Genomic DNA, 26,556 nt, shown 5'->3' with positions numbered 1-26,556 from the left:
TATCTCTATACCAATAGACCATTCTATAAAAGAAAATAATTTAAAACGTTTGAATCAAACATTTGTATTATTCAAGTGTAAATTTCTGCCTTTGAAGGGATCTCAATTGCTCTTCCTATTGACTTTCGAGACCTGCGCCCTTCTTTTTTGGTATCTTCGTGAACGCGAATACATTCTCATAAATTTTTAACTTTGCATTCTCAATTTTTCATGAATAATTGACAATTGAAAATAGTGCGACTATGGATGGTTTTTATTTATTTGGCTCAACGAATTAACCAATTTTAACATTTGACGTCTCATTTGATAGATATTTTTAACACCTACAATTTTTATTCGACTAAAGTATGTCAACTAAAGTGAGTTTCCACGATTCAGTAATGTTTGGAAATTTGAGAAACACCATGGAAGATATGAAATTCAATATTTGTTTACAGCGTTTATAGCAACCTAATAGCTGGTAGCTACTAACTCTGGCTCACTTGAGTTTTTAGGAACTGACGAATTTATAATATTTTACAAAAGTAAGTCACCTCATATGCAAGGTCGTTGAATTCGTCTCTTTTCCTATGATAAGAATCTACGAAACTTGTTCGTAGAACCGTATGATTAAATGGGTTCTTATCTATGCTAGTGTGCAACCACTGCTAATTTTAGTTAAACTCAGCACGCGACCACATGGTGCAGCACCTGTACATGAAACAACCAGAACTACGGGCGTGAGCACTTTCATTTCTTCTCTGGTACTTCGTAATGACTACATTAAAGTACATACTTCAAGCGAAAGGGAAATAATTTTAGCACTTAATATTTTTTGTTTACATTTTAGTAAGTGAATTTAATGTAGTACAACTTAATTACTTCTTCACTGTTTTAATTGTTATAGTAATAAATCTGATATACATGTTTTTTTCTTTTTTTACGTCACAATTACATTATATAATTTAAGTTTGAACTCGGAAAAATAATTAATTTATGGCACATTTTATATACAGAGTGCCCCAAACTTAAACGACCATATTGTGAAAACTTCTAATCTACAATCAAAAAGAAGAAAGAGATGTTATATAAAGTTTGTCAATAAATACTTTGTTATATTTTAAACAAATATTGTACGCATGAAATAGGTAATAACGCATTTTTCATCATAGCACACAGAAGTTGACTGTGTTATTGTGTCAGTGTAGTTACATATTTTTTATCGTGTGGTAACAATTCCATGTCATTAATAGTTATAAAATATAATATGTAATATAATAAAAACTTTATATAACATTTTTTTCATCTTTTTGACTGTAGATTAAGCCTTTGTGGTTTGGCCAATTAATTTTAAGATACCCCATATATATTAACATTAATGCAATTATATTATGAAAGTTTACAGAATCACAGATTGTGTTTTATTATAAAGTCGGCATGAATGATACAACATATATAAATATAGTCACTTTTTTGCGTCAGAGTACATATAAAAATTAGTTTATCCGTATTTACATTATTTTATGAAAGTACAAAAATATAATATCTCAGAAATGCAGATACTTTAATATTGTTATTATTTACATTAACTTAACAAAGTAGGAATGAATGTAATACTTGAATAGTGATAGCCTTCCTATATATATTTTTAACGATATCATAGGCTATAATTTTTGGAAGATATTTTTATTAATTAGAGTTCCATATGCTTCTTCTATAATTTGAAGACTTTGCAAGCTTTAACACATTGGCTGAAACTTTTTCTTTCATTGTTCTGTAGAAAACATTAAATATATAATGTATAAATTTAATTTTTCAAAACTTTAATTATTCAGAAAGTAGCAGAAAAATAGAAAATCTGAAGAATAAACATGCAGATTCTAAATAACATGCATATGAACAAATTTTAACAATATATGCAAATATTTAATAAATAATACATAAATATCCTGTTTTAAAATAGAAAGTAATTACTTTTCCATGTTTACATAAATATAGTGACTTACATGTCACTTGAATTTTGGTTCTAATTACACTAAATAATAATGCATGTACATCCCATTGCATATATAAATAAATAAATTATATTAGTTTCATTCCAATAGTTAAGGACCACCAGAAAAAAAAAAAAACGAAATCTTGATAGTTTAGTTTCAAGCAAAGCATATTTAAAGAACTGTGCTTCTCACAGTTTCATATTTTTTTCCAAGTCAAATTGTTTATTGAGATGCACCATGGAAGTATGTTGTTGATTAGATGTTTCTTTCAAAAATTCAATGCACTTTAAATGTGATGTCTGTGCTTCTTCTAATTCTCTTACTTTATCTTCCAATTCTTTTATTTGTCGGCATCGTGCACGACATACATCTTTTATTATTGCTTTCTCTTTTTCCAATTTCGTTATTTTTGTATCATCCTGCACAGTTGTTATGATTGTTTTTTATATAAAATTACTTTATATTTTTACTTACCTTAATTATTTCATTATTTATCGTAAAAACTTGTTGCGCATTATTAAATGTTTGACATGCTTGTTCTCTTCTATTAATTCGCCATAGTCTACATATGTCACATTCCCACGCGTTAATGTCGTTTAGAGTCCTTTGAAGTTTTTTTACCTCAGAATTAAGTTCAGCATTCTAAAAAAAAAAAAATGTATTTTTGATTTTCATTAATTTGATCAATTTTATTTCCTAAAAGTAGATTGAAAAAGATTGGTATTATACACACCTTTTTACGAGATGTGAGCAGAAGTTCCTGCAGTTCCTTACATTTTTGTAGATAAGGAAAATTTTCACTCTGGATTTGGATTTCTAATGCTGAAATTTGTCCATGTTTTGTTACTAGTTGCAATTCTAACTCATGAATTTTTTTTCTTAATACTTGACATGTTTGTCTATCTTCACTAGGATCTGTATCAATTATTACATCTTCTAATTGTCTTCTTTGATTAAATATCTCATTCCTGCTATGTCTTCTTCTGTTGTTTTCAAAAGCTGGATTAGTAGATCTTGAATCACTACTGTTGCTTTTTAGTTCCAATTCAATTTGATACTCATTAAATTTAATTTGTAATTCCGAATTCCTTTTTTTCAGAGTATCAATAAATTTTTCATTGTCTAACTTTGTACCTCCTACCTGTTTTATGTTAGTTTGTGTCACTGTTTTGAACGTTTTAAGTTGATCTTTCATTTCTTTATTTTCTTCTTCTAAAGTTGTTAACTTTTTCATTAATTCTTTAACCAATTTATTTTCAGCTTGCTGAATGTACATTTTATCTTTTAATTGGTTATCAAGTTCTTTTTTTTTAATAATCAAATCATTGATTTGACTTACATATTCTACAATCTCTTTGTCTTTTTGTGACAATAATAATTTTTTACCTTCTAATTGTAGTGCAATTTTATTCTTTTCTTGAAGAAGTATATCATATTTACTATCTTCTGCAAATAAATATGAAGTATTTTCTCTGGATTTGTGTAACGATAAAGTTTTCTTTAGTTCAGCATTTTCTTGGGACAGTAATTCATATTGATTTTTTAAATTAACTAATTCTTTGAAAGTTTTATTTTTGCTTTCCTGCAGTTCAATTATACGGTTACTTGCACCTTCCAAGTTATTTTGCAACCTTTTGTTTACATCCTTTAATTCTTCCATGTCTGCTTCAGCTTTTATTTTACTTGTACTATTTCTAATTTTTCTTTCTAATTTCACATTTACTTGTCGCAATTCTTCACATACTTCTTTTAAGTTATCTAATTCTTCTATCAAAGCAATATTTTTGCTATTTAATTCGTTTAATTGTTTATTTAATCCGGTATTTTTTATTTCTTCTGAATTTAATTTATCTTTGATTTCTTCAATTTGTTTTTCCTTTTCCATTTTCAATCTTTCTATTTCTTCTTTATATCGTTCTATGCTTTCTTTTCTTTCTTTAACTTGATTTTGTAGTATTTCATAATCTGGTATAATAGTTTCGAATTTAGTTTTATATTCGGATAGCATGTCACATTTGTTTTTCAAAAGTGCTGTGATGTTTTCAATTCGAGTTGCTTTTTCTTTTACATCGCGGTTTAATTCGTTATAAGCTTCTGTGAGATGTTCAAAATCAAGTGTCATTTTATAAATAGCTTGATTGGTTACTTTCAGTTCTGAGGAATTTGCGTCTATAATATTTTTCAATTGTTTTTCATTAGCTTCAAGACCTTCAATATTGTTTTTCAATTCTAGATTTTTTGTTTTATGGATTTCTATAGTGCAAAGTAACTCTTCTATTTTCTTTTCATACCGTTCCTTTTCAGATTTCATATTAGACTGAAGTTCAATTTCTTTGTATTTAAGAGCTTCTTGTACTTGTTTTTCTCGTTTTTGTGCAACAATAGATGCTTGTCCTTTCTGTTGAATATCTACTTTACATTGTTTGTCAAATTCGCTTTGTAAATTATTGAAATCAGTTTCTAGCACTTCCATTTTTTCTTTAAGTATCTCTTTTTCATGATTACTTTCTTTCATAAGGTGTCTTAATTGGTTAATTTCATCTTGCTTTTTTATACATAAACACTCCGTTTTTGTTAAATCAACATGTAATTTTTCATTTTCTATTTCCAATTCTTTAGCCCACAACACTGCGCGCTTTTCAGCATCTGCACTTTGCCGCTTTTCATCCTCTAATTTTAGTTTGTCCTTTTCGAGTAATTCTCTCATTTCTTTAATTACTTCTTCTTCTTTCAACATGATCGTTTGCAAAAAAATGATGAAAATTTCGTCTGCAGTTTTATTTAAAAAATCTAAAGAATTCAATTTAAATGACTTTAATTCTTTGATCATACGTTCCTTAATAGTATTTAACTCACAATGTAAGTTTTTTTGTTTTCCCAAATCTATTTTAAGCTTTCCTATATATGACTCTAATTCGTTTACTCGCAGTGTTACATGTTTTTCTGTTTCTATACTTTTTTGTTTTTCTTGTTCTAATTTATCACATTGCTTTTTTAGAAGTTCTAATTCATTTTTATATTTACATTTAATATTTTCAGTTAATATAGTTAATTCCTTTTTTTGGTTTGTTGTTAAATCTAATTCATGTTTCAGTGATAATATACATTCATTCAAATCACCAGTCGTTCTATTTAATTTAGTAATAAGATTACCTTTATTTTCATTTTCAACCTTTAAACCTTCTAATTGTATTTCTAGTGTCATTTTCTCGGTCTGCGTTAGTTTTTCTTTCACAAAGAACTGTTCGAGTTCTTTATTCATACATGATAATTCATTCTCAAGAATTTGAGCTTTCTCTGTAGCTGTAGCTGCTAATATCTCTTTTTCTGCTACTGTTTGTTGTAACGCTTCATTATCGAATCTTAGTGTGTTGATTTGGTCCAATAAGTTTTCTTTTTGCGTCCTAAATTTACTAAGCATAGAAACAAAATGTGCACTATTTTTCTTTATTTCATCTATATCTTTTTTCACTTGTTCGATATTATTTTGAAGGTGCTCGATTTTCGTTTCATTATGAAGCTTTTCAAGTTCGTCACATTTTTTTATATATGAAACTGAAAGTTCATCGTGGTCATGCTTCAAAGTCCGTAATTCGTTATTTAAGTGTTGAACCTTCTCCTCTACAAAGCTTACATTCATTCTATCTATAAAACTAGTGTTCAAGGATGTATCAGTAAAACTTACATTCAACTCTTGATTAACCTTAAGTTTTAATGCTTCAGTATCCTCACATTTCTGATTGAACTTTTTTTGTAAGTCTTCCAATTTGTGATTTAAAATTTTTGCTTCAAGTTTAAAAGCTCTACGACTCTCACTTATCTTCTTTAAATGTTCACATTGACCACAGGATGATAATTTTAAATCACTTAATTTTTTATTTAAACGAGATAGATGAGTAACTTTGTCCTGTAATACTATAACTTTATTTGACAGTTCCTCGTAATTTTCTCCTTGTAATATTTTCTCCATAGTCTCATTTGACTTTTCAGGATTATCAGGTACTATAGATGAATGCAATGAATTGCTATTTACTTTTTCATTGTATGGATTATCAAAATCCTCCATACTTTCTAATAGATTATTGGAAATCTTTGCATTTTCATTAGTTAATATTGTTATTTTCATTTTTAATTCTGCTATCTTGGCTTTTAAAATATTGTTTTCCAATCTTAATTGTTCTATATCGTTTTTGGAATCTACCTTTTTTATTAAAATCATTTTATTATTCAAAATATCACACTGTTCTTTCAATATATCACCTTCCTCAATTTTATCTATTAGATCAGAGGAAAGTTCATTATTTTCTTGCATTAAACATTTATTTTTTTCAGTCAATATTGTAACTTCATCCTTATAAATACAATCATGGTCATATAATAGTGATTTACTTTCTTTAATATTTTCAAGTTCCTTATTTTTATCTGCAATAATAGTTGATAATTCAATATTTTCTGTTTTCAATGCATCAATTTTATTTTGATGTTCAATTGGTAATTGCTCATTATTGTATTCTCCTACGGTTTTTGAGCGAAATGATTCTAATTGTTCATTTAAGACTGTTATATCGCCTTCTAAATTAATCTTTTCTTCCGTAATTTTCGAAATCTGTGTGTAAAGCTCAGTAATTGTTGTTTGAAAATTTAGTTCAGTTTCTTTCGAACGTTCGTTTTCAACGGACAATTTATTTGACATTTCCATATTTTCATTTGTTAATAAATAAATAGTTTTTTCGAATTTTTCTATATCTAATTTAAGGCTTCGAACATCATCCTTTATTTCGGCCAATTCTTGACTTTTCAACTTTACCTCTACTGCTAATTTATCTTTCTCTTCTTCTAATTGTATTACATAATTTAGAGAACATTTATCAATTCTGTTATTTTTAAAACCATCACAAACAAACTGTATTTCCGCTTGTTCTCCTATGTTCTTGATAAAGATGCAAAATCATAAAAACATATATGTATAAAATTAAAGAATATTTTAAGACATAGGCATATAAATATTAATTGCACTTACATGTTTGCAACAATGGTTTCCTTCACACGTTAGTTGTTTCTCTAAAGTTGTAAATTCACGAAGTTCAGTAAGTTGCGTTGTCAGGTCCACGATACATTCCCGTAAAATGCTTTTCGGTGTAGAAGGACATATTTGATTTCTGTCGCAGATAAGAGGAAACATTAAATTGTAATAGACAATATTTTAACAATGAAAAATATATACCTAGAAGTTTGTATCAAAGTATCTTGTGTTTCTGGCATTAGAAATAAATTATCACTTTTCATACATTTAACATGTTCATTTCCAATATTATCATTCATTTTGATTTCATAATCTACTTCATAATCAATTGCTTCTGATTCAAGATCTGTCTGAAATGCTGAAAATGCAAAGTCAGCTAAATTTTTAAGTAATAAAGAACACTGTGAAAAACAAATTGCACAATGTAATAAATTTACTTTCATTTGTGTCAACTGATTGCATAATGTTTTTTTTATGTAGTTTCTCAGGTGAAATTTCTTTTATTGTTGGTAAGCAAGTTTGAGTATGAAATACAGGGAAATATGGTTTGATCATTCCAGGATTATACCAAATTTCTCTTCTTTTAGACTTATAGTTAAGTGCTTTTTCACAATTTTTTTCATATCCAGAAATAGTTCGAGTCTTTAATAATTTTATACGTTCTTCTAACAAGTGACATTTCTGTTGTAGTTTTTTAGATTCTACTTCTTCTACTTCTATAGATGAGTTTCCATTTCTTATTTGCTAATGAAATAATTCCAATATAGCACAGCAATTGTCATAAAAACATGGGTTAATTTTTAAAATAAAGTTACAATTAATTGTACAAACCTCTAATTTCACTTGTTTTGCATAATGAAGAAGCGATGCATCAAACATAACTTCGTTTTTTTGTGGTTTAGTTTTAATTTTTTTAGTATGTGATGCAAACCTAAATATCAAAAATAATATTCTAATACATGTAAAGTTATAAATGGCATTGTAAAAATGGCATACTAACGATAGAGTGTAATATGTTTCCTCTAAAGCAACAGGTGTTACTGTACATATTACTGCTATTAAAGCATTGCCACTTAATGATGACTGCAGCAATTCTGTTAATTTACTATTATGATAATCAATATATTCCTGGGCATTTTGTGACTTACTTATTTGTGTAATTATTGATTCTAGAGTAAAAAGAGATATATCAGTTTGATGTTCTTCAATACCTTTTGTACAATGAACTTTTGTAAAACCAGCAAGATCTACCAAATTTAATTGTGATAATTGTACAATATTGTTTGAATCTCCTTCAATTTGTTGACTTTCAATTATCTAAAAAGTACGTGTATCTATTACACTAAGTATTACAATAAAGTGTGTGTTTATATATATATACATATAAAATATTCTATGTAATCTTACAATTTGAAATATGCTATGACTATTAATATGTTTGTTCTTAATTCCTTCTTTCATTATAGATAACATATCATCCGAAGAATTTGTAATTTTTTCTGTACATTTAACAATTATTTGTTCATTGTTATCTTTGTATAATTCTAAATCAATTTGGTTTTTATCTAATAAGTCATTTATTCTCTCATCATAAATTTCTAAATAAGATACCCTAGAAAAGAATAAATAAAATAAATAATAATAAAAATAAATAAAAATGTACAATCTAAAAATAATTTTTAATGCAAACCTTAATAAAAATTCACATTGAATGATATTTGAAATAGCATTAAATATGTATTCAGCAGTAAGTGGTATTATGCCTGGATCTTCTGAAGTGCCTGTCACTGTGTATGTTTTACCAGAATGAAACTGACCATAAAAAAATATTGTTCCATTGAAACCATCTATAGTACCATCAACAATAGATTTTATAATACTATCAAATACTTTGGAATTTTTTGTATTTACATCAAAGCTATAATCTATAAAAAAAATATTAAAAATTAATATGATAATAATAAATACTACAGAGTAAATATTGCCTACTATGTAAATGAAACTATAACATATAATATATAAATTTACTTATATAAATGAAAATTATTAACATTCAATATTTAAACTTATTACTGAATAAATTTTCTCCTTTCTTGAAATGTATATAATAGAAAAAAACGTAGGTTATAAATATCATAATGCATGAATGTTTATAATTCTATTATCTATTTTATATAAATAAATATTAATTATATATTCAGTGATTTATAATAATAATGTTTAACATAATTTAGTATATCAACAAACAATTATCAACTAGTTGTTTGACAATTAATGAAACTTTTGCATTTCTAATAATTAATATTCTTAGTAAAAATATAATCTTTCATTAAAAAGATAAGTAGGTTATATTTTGATAATTATTCCTGTACATATGAAGGAATAAAAATTAAAACAGCATTGCAATTATTGACACATACCAAACTGAAATTCATTATCCCTCCACTTGTTTGTCTCTTGATCTAATGAAATAATCGAATTTCCCTTTACGATCCATTGCATTGATAAATTTTCATCTTGTTCTTGTTGAATTAAAGGCCTCAATTTGACTCCTACCTTAACATCGCTTAACATTTTTCTTTATTAATATGTTGGGCGAAGTAGCATAGAAATTTTGAAAAGAATGTTTGTGTGCGACTACTTCGTCTTTAACTAATTTGTTACGTCTCTACATATCGCTCGGCACATCGCAACTGCCATTTGAAATGACGACTGCTTCAACTTCAACACTCATTTAAATTTAAATTTTCTATGGTCTGATTGGTTCATTTAAGCATGCAATACAATAAGCAAGAACGTGATAAGACTATAAATATATTGAATTCCATATGCTAAAAAATACATTTGAATATTGTACGTTTTAGAACAGCATACGTGTTTAATACATTATTTAATGATTTCTTGATGACTAATTGCAATATTCTTAGAATTTAGAGTTAAATTGATAAAAATTTAAGTCGTAAATGCATTATTCTTTTATTAATGTAAGTACATATTTCAACAATAAAAAGTACATTTAAAAGCAAAAATTAAATTGTTAATATTCGATATTTTTAGTTTTTGACCTTGCAATTATTGCTCATCAGTTTAAATTCATGATTACCGGATCCAATTGTCAATTCGATCTTATCGAATTTTTAGCAAAACGATATCGATAGTGGTGACTGTGTATGTCTGCTACTGTTGTTGGCCGAAAGTGTTCTGTTTGGAAGAACATTAATTTATTGACGTAGGAAAATAATATTATATCTACATTTTCAATTGTAATAAATTACTTCATGTATTTAATATTGCTAGCAATGTATTATATTAGATATATTTTCCGGAAAAGAAATTCTTGGAATTTCGTGTTATAAATGTTGCATAGGTTAGTTTAATGCGAAATATTTTCAAATATTTATTTATTATTATTTTATGATAATTCTGAATATTATGATGATTCTATATATCTATTTTATCCAAAAAGTGATCAGTGTGTCAGTGATTATTAACTACGCTTTCTATTTTCATAAACTTAAAAGATACAAATATCATAATGGATCGTGGAAAGGCAGGAATTGGCAGAGGTGCAAAAAGTAAAATTGCTCAGCATCCTTCTGATTTATTTGCACTTGGATCCAAAGGTTCGCGTAATGAAAATTCTGATGTTAAAAGACCAGGTGTTATTCATTCTAAGCAAAGTAGTAATACTTCAACTTCTGGTAAATAAAAGATTGTTATTTTAATATATGTCCAGACAAATTTGAAGAAAATTAAAGAAAATTTATGATACAATTTATTTATCTAACATATACAAAATTATGTAGGAACTGACAGAAAAAGAGAAGCACCATCAGGATCACTTCAATCTTTTCAATACATCCCACAAAAAAAACCTAAACTTGCTGCACATGTTTCTCATCAACGACCACCATTCTCAAGTGCTGAAGCTTGGGAATTGGTAGCCATAGATACTGATCCAGCAGATTTCGTTCCAATGGTCCTAGAAGCTAATGATAATGATGAAGGTGACAAAGTTATAGGCATTATTTGTGGTGCCATAAAAACACTTAAAAATCAGAAGTGGAAACCTGATACATTGGTATACATGGGATTATTATACTTAGCAAAAATTCGTCCTTCTATGTTTTCAAATGATTGTATATTACACGCACTATCCTCTTTATTGAAACGGGATCAAGGACATAATTATAAAACGAAAGGAAACCCATTAGTTCCTGTACTTGCAGCTAATTTGTTAATGAAGGGGTTTCATGATAAAAGAAATTGGCCAGAAATCTTTGTTAAGGTTGTTCATAGATATATTATATTAATGCTTATTAGTTATATGTAACATTTAATTTAGAATTAATTTTTATTATTCTTTTCCTAGCTATACATTGAGGATGCTTTAGGTGAAAGAGTATGGGTTGATCATGAAGAATGCAAAGGTTTTGTAGATAATATTTTAACAGGATTTAATACAAGGCATCCACCAAAAAGTGTCCTACAACCAGAACTATCTGTATTAACACCACGAGATTGTCATAGTCCATCTACAATTGACGATGAAGATCCAGGATCTTCATCTGTACAGTTTTCTGGCGACAAAGAAAAAATAGAGTTTCCTATTACTCCTAGATACACTCATTGTATAGAGAACATAGAGTTCATTGTTCTTGAAGCTGTGAAAGAACAGTTGAATAGACGACAACCAGAGTCAATTACCAAAAACTTTCTAAAATTACTTTCTTCAGCCTGTGGTTTTGTAGAAATCAGAAATATTGCCGTTCCAAGATTAGAAGTATGGTTGCATAATCCGAAACTAATGAGACCTGCCCAAGAATTACTGAGTTATATTTGTTACAATTGTACTTCTCATACACAAAGAGATGTTGAAGTTATAAGTCAATTAGTAAAAATGAGATTGAAAACTAAAGCTGTAATTAATTTATATCTAAATGGCGTAAAGGAATTAATCGGCTTGCACCCTGAAAATTTATGTACTATCTTAAAACATACAATTTATAACGAATTATCTAATGCAAGAAATCCAAATAATATGCCAATGATAGGTGTAATGTTTCAAACTTTATCCGAGCAAGCAGCTAAGTTACTTGCAGAAATATTTCAGGATTTATTAATGAACCGAGAAGATTATCTGAGACCTTTACGTGCTTTACTCAGAGAAATCGTACGTGTTTGCCGACATGATATTAATTTACTTATTTTTGCGCGTACATTGATGTCCGAAAGACAGGATATAGCGCAACAGTTGCTTAATTTTGAATTCAAAGAACGAGTCTTCATTTCAATTGCAGATTTATTGTGCTTATGTATGTTACTAGCTATCAGCCCACAAGTTAAAGAAGCTGCAGCATTAGCACAAAGAGGTGATAAAAAAGATATAGCTTTATTACATCAATTTCAGAACATGGTAGCAACAATACAATTCGAAGCCGTGTTATGGCTACAGAATTCGGCGCCACAGATGTACGCCATTGGAAAAAATGAGCTCCTTCATGCCTTACATAAAATTTTACTGCTTGAACCACCAGAGCAGTACTATAAATTAGATAATTGGCCACCCGAATCTGATAGAGTATTTTATTTACGTCTTATTTCGGATGTTCCATTATTACAGAATACATTGTTAAGACTATTACTGATTGGTTTTTCAAAAGTATATATCTAAAATGATAAATTTATTTATTTTTATAGCATGTCTCTCTAGTATAATAGTTTGTGTTGTATACCTTGTCTTTTAGGAAAATGGCATTACTCATTCAGAAACATTAGATTTGGTGGATCAATTAGTTAGACGAGCGGCAGCTAACTCAACTGAGAGTTTCCTGACATTACAAGCTGATAAATTGGATATAATTGAACTTATTTTTAACTTGTGCATTTATCAACCACCAGGAACTATAAACATACCGTCAAAGTATTTACAGATTTTAATAATATTATAAATTTAAGGTAAAATTCAGTTCAGTAAAAATTCATATTAATTACTTATTTCACTTTATTTAGCTATGTACCACCTACTTTGGCAATATCAAATTTATATTGGAAAGGGTGGATAATGTTATTAATACTGGCTGCTCACAATCCTTCTACTATTGGTGCTGTTGCATGGAAGAGGTATCCCATTTTACGGACTCTAATGGAAATGTGTATTACAAAGTAAGTTTAAATTTTTGTGTAATCTTGCAGAGAAAAATACTTATATTCTTTCTCAACAGATCTTTTTTAATGTGTTATTTCTTATAGTCATTTCTCCTATCCACCACCAACGATGGCATTACCTGAAATAATAGAGCAAGAACGTTCGAAAGAATTGCAAGTTGAAGCTATAGAGAAACAAGAAATATTAGAATACGAATCACACTTAGCTGCTGCATCAACAAGAATACAAATATCAGAACAAAACAGTTTATTACTATCACAACTAATGACTATGGAACCAACTGGAATTGCTAGGAGACCACCTCCAGCAGTATTGGAACAAATACAATCATTAAATGTGTCTCATAGGTTGGGACATTTACTTTGTCGATCTCGTAAACCAGATTTCTTATTAGATATAATACAAAGACAACAACAGAGTTCGTCTCAGAGTATGCCATGGCTAGCAGATCTTGTACAAAATAGCGAGGGATCTCTTAGTCAATTACCTGTACAGTGTCTTTGTGAATTTTTATTATCTACTAGTACTCAAGCTGTGGAGAAGCAACCAAGACAACAACAGCTATTAGCCCATCTTCAAATGTTACTAACTGATCCCGAACAGGATCGACAACATGCTTACGAGGTTTTGGAATATTTCTTAAGAAGACTGAGCAGTCAACAAACTGGCAGCCGCCTTCAAGCAATTACAGGTTTGAAGATGGTACTTGGATCAATACCTACTGAAGAGGAACCTATGGATATAGATGGAGAGAATGAAAAGTAATTTCATAAGTTCACTTTTAATAATGCTCCTTCAAGTTTAAAACTAATAAAACTATTTGTTTTAGGGAGATCTGGCTTCTTCGCAAATTACCGTCCATACCTCATTTCTTATCAGTACGATCTTTAGTTTCTACTGCTCTTCGAGGTGCATGTCAAGTCGAAAATAACCCAGATCTTGTACATGCGTACATATCTTATCTTGCTGCGCATACTACAGACGATGATTTACCCGATTTAACTGATTTAGTTAACGAAATAGCTCAATTAGTAGTCGAACGAAGTACGATTATAGCAGCTATTCTACCGCAACCAGAAATTGATAATCCACCAAATAAAGCAGCTAAACAGACTTTGCATGCTTTCATGGTGATTTTCTGTAATTATCTAGAAAAAGCTCGATCTCCACGAGCAGAGGAATATACCTGGTCTGAAAGTCAAGACCAGATATTAGTACAATGGAGTACAGGAGAAGAGTGTACTATGCATATTTTAGTTGTTCATGCTATGATAATCTTATTAACGTACGACTCTGATGATGATGTATTGTTTGATGCTTTACTTGAAACTTGGTTTCCATTGAATACAGAACCACCAAAAGCTTTCCTCGTTGATACAAGCGAAGAAGCTTTATTAATACCTGATTGGTTAAAACTAAGAATGATTAGAAGTAGTGTACCACGTTTAATTGACGCAGCTCTTAAAGATTTGGAACCACAACAACTGGTTCTTTTTATTCAGAGCTTCGGTATTCCTGTTCCTTCAATGACTAAATTACTCCATACATTGGATACTGGTGTGCAAATTGACCCGAGTTCTGTTGGTGAAGCAGTACTCGATAAGACGTATATGGCACAATTAGTTGAAGTTCAACACAGAAGAGGGGCAACGGGTGGACTAGTCTTTGTACAGGTTTTACAATTGATGGAGCCAGAGTTACCTGATGAAAATGCTGTAACTATCGCACAATTACAGGAACCTTTACCTCTAAGTGCTGTAGTTCAAATACAATCTGTCATACAATCTTCTGTTAAAACGGATGTCCCACATTTAATCAATAGATTATTTATCGAAAATATACCAATGAATCAAAAGGTAGATGCATATCGCCGATTACATAAAACCTTAGCAAAAGATTTGCAGAAATCTGCTAAAGAAAGTGGAGCTGCTGTGTTAGCAATACAACATATATGTAGTGTATTAAGTTCAATGCAAGTTAAACAATTCTTAGCCTCGCTTGTTCACATGCCTCAGTATTCTTGCACCCTAATGCGAGTAATATTGTTGCCTTTAAAAAAGCCATCGACTTCGAAACAAGTGGTTGAATTAGCCCGTAATATGTGTCTAAACTTGATACAGCTAATAGGAGATGTAAAAGCACCAGTTCTATCTATTTTAAGAGACTTTGCAAACGTGCAATTAACCAAAACGCCAAAAAGCATGGAATTAACGATGTTGATGCAAAATCGGGATCCTGGATCTATTTTAGAAAGCACGGATCCAGTGAATTTGGAAGCAGTTGGACGTAAGTTATTAAATATTTGTCTGAAACAACAGAAAACCGACGTTCTTGTTGAGGCAATGGCAAGATTACTAGTAAATGATAGCAATGAAGGCATTTTGAAGCCACGAACTGGTGTATTAATCGATTGGTTAGCATCTGTTGAACCAGAATTAATTGGAACATGTCCTACTCTTCAAATGAAACTTTTATTTGGGAAAACGAAGATACAAATGAAAGTTGATAACAATGTTATGAGTTCACATTCATTTAGGCCCTACTTGTTAACTTTATTGACGCATAGGGCAAGTTGGGCAACTTTGTACAAATGTGTTGGACATTTATTAGATAAATGTGATGATGGGTAAGTAAAAAATAATTTAAAAAATATATGAAGGTAATATAATGTTATTTTCATAGGTATGACCCGACAGCTGTTTTAGACTTCTTGTGGGCATTAACTTGTAATCCAAAACTCTGGCAAGGCAGAGACAAATTCACGCCAAAACATTATGTTCCAGAAAATATTTTACTTTTACACGAGAAACAGTTACTAACACTTGTAGCGTATATAGTTGCAGAAGCTGTTATCATATATAATTGTCAAAACAGAAACATTGCACTTGCTCGAATGGATTCTCGTCTTGATTTATTATTACACTGTGTTTCTACAGACGATCATTTGGTAGCCAGTGTAGTAAAATATTTGGCTGCACGTATGATGAATGACTCAGAGTATGTCCAGTTTAATGTAGTATTAAGTTTTTTTTGCAGAAACAAAGCTTAAAAAAAGAGTAAGTTTCCTTTTTTAATAGAAGTTTTCTAAATATTTCTCTTTTATTTTTTAGTATTGATTCAGATATGGTCCATCAATTCTTGTTACACATGTACATGAAAATACCTAAAGTAATATGTTACTTAGACACATTTCAAACTAAAAAGTTTGTTGGAGGAGCAAAAATTACAAGATGGACGGGTTCTGTGTTAGATTGTATGAGTCATTCTTTGTTAACTGCTCTAGCAGCAACACCGCGGCAAAAGTCATGGAATTCTAGGTCTCAAGACTTCGAATTATGCGCCCGAAAAATGGCTGCTGTGCATCCTATTTTAGTGTTACGACAACTTCCAATGTTAGCGTCGTCACTAATGGGAAGATCTTATTTGGATTTTAGTCAATTTAGAGCAGGTCATCATCTAAATCTTTTTGTACAAATAATGGGATTACTGGAATTACTACAACCACATTTGTTTAGTGAAGAACATCAGACTGCTTTGGAAGATACACTGGAGAATTACTTTCAGTGCTTCCAAGTATGTAAAGGAATATTTATATATTATTAATATGAATCAAATTAAAAATAGCTAATCTGTTTTATTTTCAGAATTATGGTCCAGTAAAAGATCTTATACCACTCTTAAATAGATTTATTACATTACTACAAGCATACATCTCTTATAATGCACAAAGGGCATTGAAATATTTGCAGAAACATGCTCAGGCTCTACAGTAAGTAGTAACTATAATTTCTTCTATGAATTTCAGATATCAGCTTACACTTACATATAGTGAATTGCAGGTACATTATCCAAATCTAGTTACACTTAGAACGCTTGTATCAGGCATTCCAATGCCAAGAGAAGGAGAAGACATAGAGGAGATTTTAATTACTGTTCCTCCTACTCCACCTCCGACAGAATCCATTATTCCACAGCATTGGCCTTCATTGTTAACTACATTATCTAAACTGCAAGGTGAAGGTATGATTAGAAAATACGATTTAATTTCAATTTAAATATCGTTATAATATTAGAATATACAAATTTTAATATTATGCTTTAGATGTATTTAGCGCTCTTCAAGAAATTGAGCATTTGTCATCACGAAAACCTTCAGTTTTGGAATCTATAACAGACAATATAGCAGAATTGCTTGTATCTCCGCAAAGTAACATAAGATCTCTTGCTCATACATTATTAGCAAGAGCATTAAAACATCGCCCAGCATCAAATGCAAATATCTTGTCTGCATTTCAAAGGTGTTTGGACAGTTCTAGAGCTGATATATTAATGTCAGCTTTAGAGAAGTTACCAGAAATTGTATTATGTATGCAAGGTATATTTCTCTTTAGTTTATTCTAGTACCTGTTTTGATAATATATATTGTATTCTGATAAATTATATTTTATTTCAGAACACGCTTTACCGTTAATGCAAAAAGTATTTGAATTAGGAGTAAATTCAAATGTGAATACTATACCATATATAAATAAAACCATTGCTCTGCTAAATACACAACAAGGTTGTTAATATCATGAAAATTGTAATTTTATATTTTGTATAAAATGAAATAAAGATTTTTTTTTATAAAAATGGCACTTGTTTTATTCAGGTAGTAATATATTTTTAAAAATAATATTAATGAAATTATTATATGAAGTTGAAAATGAATTTTTTCTGTACTTATATAAAATAAAACTAATTTAATATTTTACATAGGTACAAATTTATAGTACAATTATACAATTTTCTTGTTATATTACAAGCATGTAACAGATAATGATATCTATATTATATAAATATTATACAGTAAAATACATATTATAGAAAAGCTTCAGGTGGCACATTGTTGACTGTATACATATTCATAAATGTCACAATAGCAGTTCTAATATCCCAGTTGGCATCTTCAAGATATTGATGACAAAATTTCATATTCATTGTAGTCAATTCATGTAAAAATGTAAGTAATTGTTCTTTTTCAGAAACACTAAACACTGTTGGAATAAATTTTGGAGCACCTTTTGATTCAAACCTTATTTCACTGTTTCCTGACAAAGTGCCATTAGCAGGTGTTCCGTCAAGATAACACTGATCATTAGTAATGCAATATTCATTATCTTCTTTTTTCATAATCATAAAAGTTCTATTGAAAAACATTGGAGGACATTGATGAATGTCTCGAAATGAGAACATTCCTTGCACAGAAATTGCAATGTGAATCTCTCCTTCATACAATAAATCTATATAAAATGTTTTAAAGTGATGTATCGTAGGCGGTTGATTTCTGAGCGCAGAAATGATTTTTTCTGGTCCACGTAATAAAAATTCTTGGCACTTTGCATAATCAACAAATTTTAGCAAATTTCTGTTTGTAACAAACGTCTTAGTTAGCTGTTTATGAATGTAATTTGAAACAGGTCCCAGAGTCATAGAATAAAGTGCATCTCTGTCATATAAACCATTCATCACTTGTCTATCATCTTGATCATATAACGTGAAAAAATGCTTCACAAATTGTTTGATCAAACAAGTATTTGTACCATCTCTTAGAAAGTTACTTTGAATATTAGGAACAAACTTTTGTTCCATACCTATTACAATTCCATCCAATTTTTGCAAATGAGGAAAAACATTTTTTACTGCTTGCACATAATCTTGACACTTGCTGTATTTTGCACATAGTGGATTCCCATCCAACCAAAGTTCACTTATTTTAAACTCACTAAAATAGCGTAAGTATTCCACATCTGTGATTTGATTATGACGTAAGTCTAATTTGGTTAAATGATAATTAAAAAATTTTTCAAAGAAGACAATGCCTGTAATTTGATTATATCTTAAAGTCAGTTCTCTAACAGGTAACCGTGAATCACGATTATTGCTCAAAATACCCATTTTAGTACATCTTAAAACAAAGTGTAATATTTTAGGTAAAGATATGGGACAATATATAGAGTTTAATGACTTTTCATTTTCAAAATCATCAAGGTTCAATACCTTTTTTGTAGGTTCATACCTATAATAAAGTGCCTGTGCTATAACTCTATTAGGATTCAATTGTAAACTTTGAGAATCTGTATATCCCAATATAATATCAATGCGTAATTCTTGCCCATTTGACAATGTTATGCATAAACCTTGCTTTACAAGATTTTCAATAGCGCCGCAGCTACATTTTGTCAGGAATGTACTTTTGTTGGGACTTTCTTCTTTATACATAATGGGTAATATAATTTCAGGTTCACAAGCAACAATAACTGTTCTCAATACTTCTGTTGCTTTATATTGTCCTATGCCAAATAAAATGAATTTGTGCCATAAATCTCGTCGTGCTGCCAAAGTTGATTCTTGAGTATTAAATGATGGTTTAATATATGTCAGTCGCAATGGTTCCCAGTCTGACATATTTTTAACAACTTCTGCATTTGTCATTGTTCTTGATAATGTATATAATGTTGATTTATAAAGTTTATGTTTTCACAAAAAGCAACAATAAAATTAAAAGTAATAAAATATGAAATTAATTCACAATACAATCGCTTAAATTTATAAGATTTATTCACAAATAGTTAGAAGACATTAGAAATTAATTTTAATCAAACAATATTTAGTAAATATATAAAAGATTTCTGTATACAATTGTTTAGACATACAATATACTGTTTAGATAAATTTCCCTATACAAAAAATATTACTTTCTGGAAGAATATCACTAATTCAACGATTTATATTAAGTATTGAGTGACATGTACTTACTAATGCTCGCATTACATTTTTATTTAAATTACGAATATTATATAAAACAAATTTTTTTGTACTTACATAATATTTTTCTTGTACGAAACGATTTATTAAGATTTGATTTCTAACAAAATGTATATAATATATAAAAACAAAAATATTTGTTCAAAACCTTAATATTTGAAACTTTTAAGAAATGAATTAAATATTTTAACCCTAAATATTCCTATTTTAAATTTTAGTTGTAGAAAATATTGTATTTCTTACAATAACTTTTACTCATTTTTATTGTGTCTACAATTCAATAACAAAGATATTGAATATTTGTTTCAAAAACCAATATATATTTAATTTTAACAAATAAGTAACACATTAATTTGTATGGGTTAATTCAAGTTTAAATAGTACATTCATTTTCAGAGGGCAGCATATGTATGATTCACAAGTGGGTTGGGCACTGAGCGTAAATTTTTTTGTGATTAATTACATATCAGTTATATGTATACAAAACATACATTTTTTTACTTATAAAATTTATTAAACAAAATTTAATGACAAGATGATTAAACGATTACATTTATTTTTATTTGGTTTATATTTTATGTGCCAAGGTAAATTTTAGTGATTTGTAAATTACTTATGTGTATACAAAATTCCACTTTTAATTCTGTATTTAAAAGTTAAAAACTTTATATAAAAACATTTTTAAGTTAAAAAATAAATATGCTAAAAAAATATATAATTAATTACTCTATTGAATATTCAATATTTTTGTGACATTATATTACAAATGTTATAATTTTTAATATATTTAACAACATATAAAACAATTCAATATAAATGACAATAATTTCATATTTTTTTCATGTTTATGTTTCTTTAGTTGTGTATTCGATTCAACAATCAAGTTCTTGTCAAATTCCATTAGTTATTAGAGGATCTTGGTTTTCTTGGGAAAATGGAAGGAACACTTTAACAGAAATAAATGCTGAAACAATGACTGATCGTGGCAGATGCGTTGATATGATAGAAGAGTATCATGTTAATTATACATTTGTGTTTCAACATGAAACTTGTTATCACTGTGTTAAATTAATTGTTAGAACTGTAAATGTATTAGAAAAACTTGAAGGTAAAGTATATATGATAAATTTAAAGGAATTAATAAAAAAAATCTGTATATAAAATACATTAATACTGCATGCTTATGATTTAGCATATTGTGTGAATCTACCCAGTGGTGTTGAGCCAAATGTGGAAAATGTATGTAAAGGGTTACGTCCTGACCAACAGTTAGTAACACTATTTTCAGAGAATTATGTCCCAGTAAACTGTAGATCTTCTCTTGAAGGAGTGTGGCAGTTTGCCTATCAGGTATACATTTAATAGTACATTTGTACAATAGTATACACAAAATTTATCCATTTTTTTATTATTACAGAATCGATTCAGATTTACAGGAGAATGCAATCATCCAGATGCTCAAATTAGATCATGTCAAACTGCCGGAACACAATTTTTGATAACTAATCAAAAATTCAACATAACGTACAAACAATGCGCTGGTATGAAGAATACTTTTGAAGGAGGTAATGTATTTTGTTAAATTAGGAGTTAATACTATTTTGCTAAGTTCTTTCTTGTAAAATTCAAATAATATTCCATTTTCTATTTCAGTGGTAGAATACAGTTGTTTGGGAGATTGGTTTGTTGATAAAAATCATTTTTTCGCGGTTGCAAATACGAAAGAATCTAGAAAAGACGAAAAATACCGATGTTTCCTAAAGAATCGCGATGATGATCTTTATATTGGTGTATCTATTACTGCAGAATGTAATACGTTGAAGACAGTTGAGAAAAGTCCAGAACGATTAAGGGTAACACCCGTCAAAGCGGAAGTAGTAGAGCCAGGATGCAGACTACCAGAAGATATGAGCGGACAATGGATAAACACTGCCAATATTGATGCAGATATTTTCATTAACGAAACGCATATAATTGAAACTTGGTATCCTGATGAAGGTCGTTATAGACGTACGATTTATGTTTGTCGTGAATCGAGGGATACCAGGGTGATGATGGCTAGATTAACTGTTGATGGATGGTATGGATGTTTACTGTAATTGATAAATGTTATGCTTCAATATTTAATTAATTTTCATTTTTAGTCAAAAAGATTATGTATGCTTTGACTTTGTACGTCGACATCATAACATTATCAGATATCGACGTGGTATTGCAGTTATTAAAGATGATTTCCATACAGTTTGTTCTTGGGTTCAGTTCCCTAACAAGGAAGCTTGGAAATATGATTTATTCTTAGGTCAGTATAAAATACTTTTTCCGTATATCTAATGCTAGCTAGGTTCTTCTATTAATATTTGTTGTACCTTTAGCTAAGAATCCCGTACCAGTACGCTGTCCAGTGGCCGGAAAATACATGTTTGCTCAAAAAGGAGATGTTTTATTTGAAACTAGAATTTTAGGGGGTGTTACAAAGTCTCCACGTCCAAATATTTATTGCAAACAAAACATTTCAGATTTTTCTGTATGTGATACTGACCAAAAGGAAATTGCCATTGATGAAACCTATTGTTTATCAGTAGATCATTTAGGAAGACCTGTGGATATCTACAGTAAGTGTAAATTGCTATAGTAGAATAGTATATATATATATATATATATATAATATAGTAGAAAAATAACATATTCCACATGCTCTTTTTAAATATAGGTCTCCCAGATTACAAAATGCAATGTATTGGATTTTGGAAAGAAAATTTAAAATCATATTTAATAACCTACGACGAGTTAGATCCTTTTAGTAAATATCGTTGCTGGGTATATCAAAGAGCAGATTTAAATAAAGTTCTCATGTCTCAAGCTATTGGACCATTCTGTGATCTTAAACAAGATGTTACAAGCAGTAATTATACTGAAGGTGCCGCAGTTGCGTTAGAGTTGCAGGTAATACAAAGTGCCTCTATAAGTTTATTTAATGCATTATGTATAATTCTAAATATATTTTATAATTAAATTTAGGAATATGAAAGAGAACGTGATCAATGTCCAATGTATTTCGATGACGGGAGTAATCCTTGGGTCGTAACGGAAAATTATATAAAAATATTCCATTATGGTAGTGGAAGTATAAAAATTTCGTTTTTATATTCATTCTTATTTTTAACAATAGGTATGATTCATATACCGTTGGTTGAAACATAGTATATTAACCCCTTTTATTAATCAGTTCCGTCCATATGTGTACATATCGTTTATTAGACATGAATAATTATAGACAAATATACATAATGCACTTATTTATTGTATATCTTAAATTCAAAGAGATATTTACTATACATTGTAATATATAATACTCATTATATATATGTTACAATATGAAGTGCATTAACAAAATGTGCCTTATACTTAAAAATTATATCTTTTATTAATTAATAAAATAACAATAAGCTTTAGTGTGAAGAACCCATCCATTTTACAATTACAATTTTTTATGACGATCTGAATTTAATAATTAATGTACTTTTATAAAAAAAATTTACAATGAAGAATAATTTTATGAAAAATTTTATCTAAGAATAATCTAATTTAATTAAGTATTATATTAATAATGCTTAAATTTTATGTATAAATATAGTATAATATAAAGCATAGAAAGAATTTATTTTGTCCAGCTGACTTTTGGTATGTCAAAGTGTTCTGTTAAACTGTCTAAATGTCTGTTAAATTCTTCTACCCGTTGTTTGTGCGTCATTGAAGCCTTTTGTTTTATTCGTTCAGTTTGCTGCAAGTAATATTGCAGAGTTATATTATATTACCTTATCTTATAATATGAGACTATCAATTAAATAATTGCTTACCATCTTCTCTTGCATCTTTTGAAATGCTATTTCAGCTTTTGTTCGTTTAATTTCTGTTACCTTAGATTGTTCTTCTTCCGTAATTTTTGTCACTTCTACTAATTTCTTCTTTTTACCTTCTTTATTCTTTTTTCTATTAAAAAAAATAATAATTGTATTATTAACAATTTAAGGATTATACGTAAATTTTGATCTACATATTTAGTAACTGTCAATGTAACTAAACTTAATCTAAAAATAAGATTTGTCAGATACATACTTTTTAATCACATTTTGATCATTTTTTAGTTTCAATGGTCCTTTTGCTACATGAGCATATGGATCATCATCAGTTGTTGCTCGCATGTTAATTTTTAAATAAATATTTATTATTTAATGTATTGTTGTTCTTAGTTATAAAATGTTCTCAGGTTATAGCTGATTATGTATACTATCAGGGAGGAAATGAGAGTGCTCACGCCCGTAGTTTTAGTTGTTTCACAGTACAGGTGCTCCACCATGCGGCCAAGTGCTGAGTTTAAATTGAAATTAGCATGTACAAGAACCTATAAAGGTAGGGATCTGCCCTGTTTGGTTGAACCTTAGCATATATGAGAATCTATGTATTTAAACTTAATGTTAGGGATTTGGTCTGTTTGGTTACACACTAGTATAGATATGAACATATTGAATTCTACGCTACAAGTACCTATTTAATTGTATGGTTCTATGAAAAAGTTCATATCTATTATTCTACCCGAGATAGGCAAGTATAAGAATGACAATTAATTGTTTACTATATTTTTGAACGATGATACATATAAAGCAGGGTTAGAAATGTCAGAATATAGCAACTTATTAACAAAAAATAAAGAAAATAAATAAATTTTCGCCGTTGTGGAAATCCTAAGTGCTCCGCGTCCTAAGTGAATTCTCGGGTGAGGATCTTCCTCACGTTTAACGGAAAGCTCTTTTTCGGATGCTCCTAGAATCACTGAAAAAATTGATTCTTCAGAAATTGTGAAATTCGGAACACGATTGTTTGAATGCGTTGAATGTAAGAATAAGAAGGCAATTGAGATATAACAAAAATACTTCACAGGATTCATATTTAGACATTTACTCTGGGAGGTGTCTTGTATCTTAATTGCTCTCCTTGTTCCTTATTCTTACGTTCGATGTATTCAGAACAGAGCGATCAATATCAGGTAATAGCGGTCAATTTCTAGAAAGTGGTAGTTAACAAATTTTGAAGTACGATGTAGAAGAAAATGATGAAATAGAAAAAGGGCCTCGATGTTTGTAAGATTGTGAACCATTTCATTGTAATTTGCTAATAACTTTGATAGTTGAATATAATTTTAAATAAAACAAAATTACGTTGTAATAGGATTTCAGGTAAGCATAATCCAAGATATCAGTTATTAATAAAAAAAAAGTTAAGTTACATATAGGAACAAAGTTGGCTGCAAAAATCTGATGTCAAATTTAAAGTCCTTTCGGTGACACCCAAATCGCTCTGTGTTTTCGTTTAATTGTACTTTTAGCTACCGCTCATAGATGGTGTGCTACATTTGACTATGTCATAAGCTTTTATGTTACGCTGTTGCCATTCTTATATGTTCTGGCGAGCGTGGGTCGAAACTTGAAAGTTAAGTGGATAATCTTGTACATATTAGGTCATCCCATAAGTTCGTGCCTTTTTTCGAGCGGATATATATGTTAAGATTGTTTATATACCTTTCAGTTTCATAAAAAAATGTAATCCCCCTCTCGTTGTACAACTTTTTCCCATTTTTCTGGTAGGGCCATTATTCCGTCTTGATAAAAGTTCTCTTGTTTTTCTTTAAAATAATTTTCTAAGCTATTTTTGAGAATGTCAATATTTTCAAATTTTTTACCGACTAAAAAGTGTTGTAATGCTCTGAACAGGTGGTAATCAGATGGGGCAGTGTCTGGGGAATATGGGGATGTGGTAAAATTTCCCAATTAAATTCAGACAATTTTCTTGTAACGCTTTTCGTGACAATAACGTTGTCGTGATGGAAGATAACGTTGTTCCTATTCACTAAACCTGGTCGTTTTTCAGCTAGTGCTTCCCTTAATTTTTCTGAGTGCAATATTTGTTTGAGTTAATGGTATCACTACTAGATAAAAGTTCAAAATAGAGTATTCCTTTATAATCCCACCATACACACAAAAGAACTTTACGTGAATGTAACCCTGGTTTTGCGCAGCGTTGAGGTGGCTGATTTCGTTGGGACCAGCTACGTTTTCGTTCAGGGTTTTCGTAAAGTATTCACTTTTCATCACCAGTTACCAGGCGTTTAAGGAATGGCTCATGTTTATTACGCGCAAGTAATGATATGCACGCTGTCGTTCGTTCAAGACGGTTCCGTTCCGTAAGTTCATGGGGCACCCAAACGTTCAACTTTGACACCATCCCCATTTTTTTTAAACACCTATAAATCGTGGTCTTAGGTATTTTCAGAACATTTGACATCTCTTGAACTGTCAAACTTCGTGATTTTTCAACAAGATCCCGAATTTTATCTTCGTCTATCTGAGGCGGACGCCCGGAGCGTTCCTCGTCTTCTAAACAGAAATTCCCAGCTCTAAAACGTTGGAACCACTTCCTACAGGTGCGAGATGAAAGCGCATTTTCTCCGTAAACAGCACATATGTTTTTCGTGGCAATTGTTACAGAACTTCCTTTCCGAAATTCATATAACATGAGATGTCGAA

The 26,556-nt window shown here is 29.5% G+C and overlaps 6 protein-coding genes across 8 annotated transcripts; 2 read left to right on the top strand and 4 right to left on the bottom strand.

Annotated features, from left to right (window-relative positions):
• Positions 1–319: 319 nt before the first annotated feature.
• Positions 320–9,738, bottom strand: LOC100742670 (kinesin-like protein KIN-7I). Of its 2 annotated transcripts, XR_004462018.1 has the most exons (13): positions 9,420–9,573; positions 8,690–8,924; positions 8,407–8,611; positions 8,000–8,316; positions 7,831–7,930; positions 7,437–7,743; positions 7,201–7,357; positions 6,997–7,135; positions 2,710–6,906; positions 2,451–2,618; positions 2,213–2,395; positions 483–1,753; positions 320–450 (listed from the first exon to the last, which is right to left on the bottom strand). XR_004462018.1 is itself a non-coding variant. In XM_024368899.2 (12 exons), exons 1-12 carry the CDS (start codon positions 9,571–9,573, stop codon positions 1,694–1,696), a joined length of 6,222 nt encoding a protein of 2,073 aa, XP_024224667.1. In that variant the 5' UTR covers positions 9,574–9,738; the 3' UTR covers positions 568–1,693. The 2 variants fall into 2 exon arrangements, 1 of the variants encoding a protein (XP_024224667.1); XM_024368899.2 differs by lacking the exon at positions 320–450 and having other exon boundaries at positions 568–1,753; positions 9,420–9,738.
• Positions 9,739–10,076: 338 nt separating this feature from the next.
• LOC100745625 (integrator complex subunit 1) lies at positions 10,077–17,800 on the top strand. 2 transcript variants are annotated; one of them, XM_012387792.3, is made up of 14 exons: positions 10,081–10,366; positions 10,521–10,700; positions 10,806–11,287; positions 11,372–12,661; positions 12,747–12,922; positions 13,012–13,164; positions 13,252–13,929; positions 13,998–15,794; positions 15,851–16,165; positions 16,279–16,741; positions 16,813–16,937; positions 16,998–17,188; positions 17,271–17,543; positions 17,622–17,800. In XM_012387792.3, exons 2-14 carry the CDS (start codon positions 10,535–10,537, stop codon positions 17,735–17,737), a joined length of 6,225 nt encoding a protein of 2,074 aa, XP_012243215.1. In that variant the 5' UTR covers positions 10,081–10,366; positions 10,521–10,534; the 3' UTR covers positions 17,738–17,800. The 2 variants fall into 2 exon arrangements, with proteins under 2 accessions (XP_012243216.1, XP_012243215.1); XM_012387793.3 differs by lacking the exons at positions 17,271–17,543; positions 17,622–17,800 and having other exon boundaries at positions 10,077–10,366; positions 17,008–17,166.
• Positions 17,801–17,977: 177 nt separating this feature from the next.
• On the bottom strand, positions 17,978–20,071 carry LOC105680989 (nuclear RNA export factor 2-like). Its single transcript, XM_012387778.3, has one exon. The coding sequence runs from the start codon at positions 19,640–19,642 to the stop codon at positions 18,029–18,031; it is 1,614 nt and encodes a 537-aa protein (XP_012243201.1). The 5' UTR covers positions 19,643–20,071; the 3' UTR covers positions 17,978–18,028.
• A 285-nt stretch (positions 20,072–20,356) lies between these two features.
• Positions 20,357–23,271, top strand: LOC100745505. The gene is made up of 9 exons (XM_003490974.4): positions 20,357–20,562; positions 20,835–21,083; positions 21,168–21,325; positions 21,393–21,540; positions 21,629–22,055; positions 22,120–22,274; positions 22,348–22,587; positions 22,686–22,918; positions 22,994–23,271. Exons 1-9 carry the CDS (start codon positions 20,511–20,513, stop codon positions 23,174–23,176), a joined length of 1,845 nt encoding a protein of 614 aa, XP_003491022.1. The 5' UTR covers positions 20,357–20,510; the 3' UTR covers positions 23,177–23,271.
• On the bottom strand, positions 23,169–24,626 carry LOC100745384 (protein FAM32A). Its single transcript, XM_003490973.4, has 3 exons — positions 24,092–24,626; positions 23,833–23,965; positions 23,169–23,756 (listed from the first exon to the last, which is right to left on the bottom strand). The coding sequence occupies exons 1-3, from the start codon at positions 24,175–24,177 to the stop codon at positions 23,634–23,636; spliced, it is 342 nt and encodes a 113-aa protein (XP_003491021.1). The 5' UTR covers positions 24,178–24,626; the 3' UTR covers positions 23,169–23,633.
• A 1,088-nt stretch (positions 24,627–25,714) lies between these two features.
• Positions 25,715–26,550, bottom strand: LOC112213140 (histone-lysine N-methyltransferase SETMAR-like). Its single transcript, XM_024368905.2, has 2 exons — positions 26,207–26,550; positions 25,715–25,830 (listed from the first exon to the last, which is right to left on the bottom strand). Exons 1-2 carry the CDS (start codon positions 26,543–26,545, stop codon positions 25,807–25,809), a joined length of 363 nt encoding a protein of 120 aa, XP_024224673.1. The 5' UTR covers positions 26,546–26,550; the 3' UTR covers positions 25,715–25,806.
• Positions 26,551–26,556: the final 6 nt, after the last annotated feature.

This window comes from Bombus impatiens, unplaced genomic scaffold, assembly GCF_000188095.3.
Source record: "Bombus impatiens unplaced genomic scaffold, BIMP_2.2 scf_0487, whole genome shotgun sequence".
NCBI classification, from domain to species: domain Eukaryota; kingdom Metazoa; phylum Arthropoda; class Insecta; order Hymenoptera; family Apidae; genus Bombus; species Bombus impatiens.
The sequence above is the reverse complement of the archived record's forward strand: the minus strand, read 5'-3'. Positions and strand labels throughout refer to the sequence as shown.

What these genes read in the sequence shown, in the direction of transcription:
- LOC100742670 (XM_024368899.2), bottom strand. Translation starts at nt 9,573, where the DNA reads ATGTTAAGCGATGTTAAGGTAGGAGTCAAATTGAGGCCTTTAATTCAA. An exon ending in ATCAGTTGACACAAATGAAA is followed by an intron (nt 7,358 to 7,436) that starts GTAAATTTATTA and finishes TTGCATTTTCAG; the next exon opens with CATTTCAGACAGATCTTGAA. An exon ending in TAAATAATGAAATAATTAAG is followed by an intron (nt 2,396 to 2,450) that starts GTAAGTAAAAAT and finishes ACAACTGTGCAG; the next exon opens with GATGATACAAAAATAACGAA.
- LOC100745625 (XM_012387792.3), top strand. Translation starts at nt 10,535, where the DNA reads ATGGATCGTGGAAAGGCAGGAATTGGCAGAGGTGCAAAAAGTAAAATT. An exon ending in TACTGATTGGTTTTTCAAAA is followed by an intron (nt 12,662 to 12,746) that starts GTATATATCTAA and finishes CTTGTCTTTTAG; the next exon opens with GAAAATGGCATTACTCATTC. An exon ending in ATCTAAACTGCAAGGTGAAG is followed by an intron (nt 17,189 to 17,270) that starts GTATGATTAGAA and finishes ATTATGCTTTAG; the next exon opens with ATGTATTTAGCGCTCTTCAA.
- LOC105680989 (XM_012387778.3), bottom strand. Translation starts at nt 19,642, where the DNA reads ATGACAAATGCAGAAGTTGTTAAAAATATGTCAGACTGGGAACCATTG.
- LOC100745505 (XM_003490974.4), top strand. Translation starts at nt 20,511, where the DNA reads ATGATTAAACGATTACATTTATTTTTATTTGGTTTATATTTTATGTGC. An exon ending in TTTATATTTTATGTGCCAAG is followed by an intron (nt 20,563 to 20,834) that starts GTAAATTTTAGT and finishes ATGTTTCTTTAG; the next exon opens with TTGTGTATTCGATTCAACAA. An exon ending in AGATTAACTGTTGATGGATG is followed by an intron (nt 22,056 to 22,119) that starts GTATGGATGTTT and finishes TTTCATTTTTAG; the next exon opens with TCAAAAAGATTATGTATGCT.
- LOC100745384 (XM_003490973.4), bottom strand. Translation starts at nt 24,177, where the DNA reads ATGCGAGCAACAACTGATGATGATCCATATGCTCATGTAGCAAAAGGA. An exon ending in GATCAAAATGTGATTAAAAA is followed by an intron (nt 23,966 to 24,091) that starts GTATGTATCTGA and finishes TTTTTTTAATAG; the next exon opens with AAAAAAGAATAAAGAAGGTA. An exon ending in AAAAGATGCAAGAGAAGATG is followed by an intron (nt 23,757 to 23,832) that starts GTAAGCAATTAT and finishes TATTACTTGCAG; the next exon opens with CAAACTGAACGAATAAAACA.
- LOC112213140 (XM_024368905.2), bottom strand. Translation starts at nt 26,545, where the DNA reads ATGTTATATGAATTTCGGAAAGGAAGTTCTGTAACAATTGCCACGAAA. An exon ending in CCCATGAACTTACGGAACGG is followed by an intron (nt 25,831 to 26,206) that starts AACCGTCTTGAA and finishes TATTGTCACGAA; the next exon opens with AAGCGTTACAAGAAAATTGT.